Source organism: Nymphaea colorata, chromosome 10 (assembly GCF_008831285.2).
Source record: "Nymphaea colorata isolate Beijing-Zhang1983 chromosome 10, ASM883128v2, whole genome shotgun sequence".
Lineage (NCBI taxonomy): Eukaryota > Viridiplantae > Streptophyta > Magnoliopsida > Nymphaeales > Nymphaeaceae > Nymphaea > Nymphaea colorata.
This window is the reverse complement of record NC_045147.1, coordinates 19333718-19338715: the sequence shown is the minus strand read 5'-3', so window position 1 is coordinate 19338715 and position 4998 is coordinate 19333718. Positions and strand designations below refer to the sequence as shown.

At 43.6% G+C, this 4998-nt stretch overlaps 1 protein-coding gene across 2 annotated transcripts; it reads left to right on the top strand.

Annotated features, from left to right (window-relative positions):
• The first annotated feature begins 1361 nt into the window (after positions 1-1361).
• On the top strand, positions 1362-3267 carry LOC116261995 (uncharacterized). 2 transcript variants are annotated; one of them, XM_050079866.1, is made up of 3 exons: positions 1362-2150; positions 2238-2289; positions 2380-3267. In XM_050079866.1, the coding sequence occupies exons 1-3, from the start codon at positions 1687-1689 to the stop codon at positions 2596-2598; spliced, it is 735 nt and encodes a 244-aa protein (XP_049935823.1). In that variant the 5' UTR covers positions 1362-1686; the 3' UTR covers positions 2599-3267. The 2 variants fall into 2 exon arrangements, 1 of the variants encoding a protein (XP_049935823.1); XR_004174385.2 differs by having other exon boundaries at positions 1367-2154.
• The last annotated feature ends 1731 nt before the right edge of the window (positions 3268-4998 follow it).

Below are 4998 nucleotides of genomic sequence, written 5' to 3'. Positions count from 1 at the left end.
TCAGTTACTCGGTGCGCTTGATCGGCGTGTTTGATATGCCATTATTTTATTTCACTACTTCACCATGATTCAAAAACTGGAGAATCGTAAACAACTAAAATGGCACCAATAGCAACGCATCCGAAGTTTACCAGGAGTAATTCCCAACACCTTTAATCTTTAACTAATAGACTCCAGCATCCTGACTTACTTTAACAGCCCTCAAAATAATGAAATCTGTAGTTAACAGCCACTAATATTTTGAAGAACTTGGGGAGCCACGAAAGTTTTTCCAAAGATTTTATTTCCCAGTCTAAGATCTTCTAGTGTTTGGAAATTTCGAAACTGGCCGCTGTGTCTGCCAGAGATACCAGCCACGCCCTTCTACCACTCATCGATTGTTGGCCAGAAAAATGTTAACCGTGGGCCACTTCTTTTATATGTATATATATGGGGGATCGTTGACTGAAGTGTGGAAGACTGTGAGGCCTGATCCCTCTTGGCCTGACAGCGTGGGCACACGCTCACATTCCCTAGATGGAGTGCTTAATACCAGCTTAGATATGAGTGTTCAAAAAATTAAGACCGTGGTTGGTCGCCCACATCAATCTAGGAGACATTGAAGGTGACGACAATCATTAACTCGGTTGGCTGCCGGCCGAGGACTCAACTCAAGTGGGTCTCATCTCAGCTGCTCTGGTTTGTTTCTGTTGGGTTTAAGACCAGGGCAGGCGGAGTCCGGTGACTGAGGCCCGGCACCAGTTGCCGAACCCGGCCAAGACAAGGCTGTCTCAGACCCTGGAAACGAAAAATTGAGCTCAGATCAGAATCGAGTCTGGCCTTTTGACACAGCCAATCAATTAAAAGCACTTGCAGTTTAGCAGCGGCGGGACCCAATATATTCCGAAAGGGAGCAGGGCTAAAAGTTATGAAGTAGAGTAAAAGACTAGAGATGCCAAAGTTTAGGAAGAAGAAGACAAGAGGTCCATGGGTCCTTAGGGAATCTCATAAGTTAGGCGTACCCTGTGTGATTTTGGCTTTCTACTGTTGGGGGAATGAGCTCTACCATGTGGTGCTACGTCCTTGGGTCCTAAATGATATAAGAAAAAGAGAAGTTGACGTTGGACTGCATCTGTGCCACAAAACTCCTCTCGCTCCTTCCTTTTAATCATGCTCGAAAATAATTGTTACCATGCCCTACCACCTGCCTTCTTATATATTTATATATAGATTCGAGCCTGCGTGTTTTTCAATTAATACTGAACCAGCAGCCTACTTTTGAGTGAGAAACAGAGCATGCAATTATGGCAGTATCAATGGCTGTAGCGAATAGTTGATGACTGTTTATTTCAGCAATGAAAATCTTGGTGAACACCAATTGCCTTGAATAAATTATATGACAATTGAGTGGCAGATCCATGCAGATGTATTTTCGCCAAAAGATATTTATTTTGCGAGTTCAATAGAAGTAACAAGATGAATTTGTAAAAGATACAAAATGAAATCTTTGAACTTCGAAGGGGCTGTGTGTGTGTGTGAGAGGCTGAGAAACTGGGCTGACGCATGTCGCTACTTTCAAGGGCTTTCATGAATCAGTGAAAAACCTCATTCTGCAGTACACTGTGGACACGGGCATTACCGTCAGTCAGCACGCAGACGGACCTTCGGCTAAAACTAATCTGGCCGGCGCGCCAGCCTTCATTTGATATGCCGTTTCACCGTGCGTCTGCCGGAACAACCGCATTCACCGCCGTCCATCACGGTGACCGTATTCACCGCCGTCCAGTGGAACGGTATCCACCGCGGCCACGTCATCATCAAGATCTGCTGACTGCTGAGGTGGCCAGCGGCGACGGGGTTATCACCGGCTTGGTGGTGAGACGCCGTTGCGGGGGTGACCGAGTAAAACGCGTCGAGTGGTGTGCCGGGCGAGGTGGAGCTATCTATCCCCTCTGCGCTTCATATGGCCGCTGGCTCCGTCCGACGGGCAGCATCATCTTGCCCTCCCGAGCTGCCCGAATCATCCTCAAAGAAACCCTCTCTCTCTCTCTCTCTCTCTCCCACACAGATGCTATTAGAGAGAAGAGTGTCGAGAGACCTCTTGCACTCACTTTTCTCTCTCTCTCTCTCTCTCTTCCCCTCGACGAATCTCTCACCGTAGAGAAGCACTGGTCGGTAAGTGAACTCAAATTTTGAGCATACGTGTCTTCTGCAACATGAAGCTTCAATTATGTGCTTCCATGTATATCACTGTGTAGGTTTTCATGGAAGGGAAGTTCTCCATCTTATACAGTCTCCAGTCCTCCATTGGTATGTATATGTATCATTTATCAGCTTGTCACGGATCAATTGTTTCCGTCTTCACACATCTAGCGCGCGTGTGGGTGTGTGTTTTGGTAGGTTCGTTGCAGAAGGGGAGTTGTGATAAGAGATGGGATCGTTCATCTCCATGGAAAGGAAGATCGGATGGAAGAGAGTCACTCGCTTCAGCATCCCGGCAGATGCCCAGATGAGAATGCTACAGCCATGAGAATGGCGCTATCCTACCTGAGCTTTCCCCTTAGTAATTTTACCTTCATCTCTTTCTTTAGTTTCTTGTTGCTCCCACCATTCAATTAGGTATTGTCTTACCCGTGTTCTTTTTCTTGACCTTGTAAGACCTTTTCTTGATCTTGTAAGACCCCATGCCAGCATTACCACCCCACTTTCATGTTTGCTTGTTCCTCACCATCTAATTCTCAACCACCTTCTCAACCTAAGTCTATCCCTCCTGAGCTGCTACCATTCATTGGGTACATTGTCACATGGAAGAAAAAGACTCGAATCAGGGCTACCAAACAGCTTCTTTGTGTTATATCATCAAACCAAACTTTTTATTATTGAAGTTTTCCTTTTCTCACTGCGGTGTTTTGAAGGCACTAGGTTTACAGTGGAGATTGTTCGGCTTTTGTTCTTTGAAATGGATGACATCTTGTGTTGCTAATTTAAAAGTATGTTTGTCATTTTTCAGAATGCGACCTTGCATGGCTCTTGTACAATAAGCCCTCTGCAGATTCTTTCTTGGTTTTGTTTTCTTTACACATGAAAAAAAGAGCAGGTGTATGAGGGCTTTTATGAAGCCTGGTAAAAGAATTTTGTACATGCTAAGGTTAGTAGAGGACCTCTCGAGTGCAGCTTTTTTGGATACTGTAGCTTTTTTACTGTACTTCATCACTTGGTTCTCTCTCTTACTCCCTCTCTCAATAATGCATATATATATATAATTATGTATATAGTGTTTCACTGCGACTGCTGTGTTAATTACACCCCCGAGTCGTCCTTGAAACAGACTACTTCTCTGGGTCACATGGAGATGATCAATTTTTATGGATGTGTATGGGAGATCGGGTCTTAATTTGGTGTCGTCGATTGTTGATGCAGCAGATGGTCGACATGGAATCTAATGTTTATTATAACAACAGAAACAAACTTGATATGGGATTTCAACATTTCCACACTTTTATGTTTCTGGTTGTGACATGTCCAAGTTCTCAAGTGAATCATCCGGCAAATCTTTTCTTTTCTTTTGTTGATTAAAAGGTTTCCAATTTTATTGAGCTTTAAAAGGAGGAAGAACGAAATTCATAAAGATCATGGTTACTTTAGTCTACCTTGGAGAGGTATCGACTGAGACCTGACCGCAGACTGAGGTTCTGGCTTTCAGCCTAAAGCATGGTAGCATTCCTTTGTCCCCTGACAGTTTCACAGCAACATAACGACAACTGCTCCTTCAATTATGAGTCATATTTTCATGGCTTTTCTTGCACCAAAGAATCCTCGAACCCTAGCATGTTTTGACAAAGAAAATTGATGCTCCTTCGTTTGGAGCCTTCTAAAGAAAAGAATATCTTTTGGAGTATTTTACGAAAAATCCCCACAAACTCTTTATCATTCTACCGAAGCCCACCTTGCTTTGTTCAACATGGCCTTCTAGAGCCCTTTAACACTCACATTTTTGTTCTTTTTCGATCGGCCGGAAAGCTCATAACCGAAGGCTGAAGCCCTCTTTTCTAATTCTACCTCAGTTCATGGAGGTACCTCCTAGACAACAGGCAGCATAATGAGCTGTTCTATACATAAATAAAATCTGACGGGCTGTTTTTTCCTGTCACTGATCTGAATTAGATCGTTCCCAAATGTTGATTTGATTTGAGTATTTTTTTTTCCCCTCCCTTTTTGAATGGCGACGAACGCTTCAAGAGGGAAATCCAGAGTGAGCTTTACAATAAAGCCTTTCAAGGACTTAAAAATTCTGGTTGACATGACGCCGCCACTTACCACCGGTTGGTCACCACCTGTTCTGGTTCAAACAAAACGGCATATGAGCTATAAAATCAAACAGCTAATCAAATATAATGAGAAGAGCAGAAGTTTTGGGCAGTTTAATTCTCCATATGAACAGCCCATCAATGATGTAACCGCATTCAATTTCTCCATCTTTGACTCCTAAAATGGAGTTTCTTGCATTATTTGAGCATTCTATATTTCTTTTGCTTCTCTTCATACTTTCCTGACCAGTGGCTTAAAGTACTGTTTATGCACCAAATTAAATAAAAACTGCTCCCTTCCTCTGGTGCCATTGTTCATCCTGTATTGCAGGACAGAAACAGAAACAAGAAATAATTCAAATTGCCAGGCAAATATGAGTGTGTGTGTGTGTGTGAGAGAGAGAGAGAGAGAGAGAAGGGGCGAGCAGTACACATTGTAGAATTATTGAAGCATAGGAGCCTAGGATTGAAAAGATGATGGAGACGGTCCAACCATTTTTAGGAGCCTGCCTTCTTCTCAGCTGAAGCTATTCTGGAAAGAAAACCTAGGCCTCCACTTCCTGGCTCTCCTTCAAAGTCGTCCGGCATCTCCTTTCTACTCCCAAAGCGTTAAATGTTCTTCAGTAGGTGCGATGGAAACGTTTCTTCCAGAACGGTTGGATCAAGATGGACCATCCGGAGGGTCCAGCTTCCACGCTTTTGTGGAATTTCC

What these genes read in the sequence shown, in the direction of transcription:
- LOC116261995 (XM_050079866.1), top strand. Translation starts at nt 1,687, where the DNA reads ATGCCGTTTCACCGTGCGTCTGCCGGAACAACCGCATTCACCGCCGTC. An exon ending in CTCACCGTAGAGAAGCACTG is followed by an intron (nt 2,151 to 2,237) that starts GTCGGTAAGTGA and finishes ATCACTGTGTAG; the next exon opens with GTTTTCATGGAAGGGAAGTT. An exon ending in CAGTCTCCAGTCCTCCATTG is followed by an intron (nt 2,290 to 2,379) that starts GTATGTATATGT and finishes GTGTTTTGGTAG; the next exon opens with GTTCGTTGCAGAAGGGGAGT.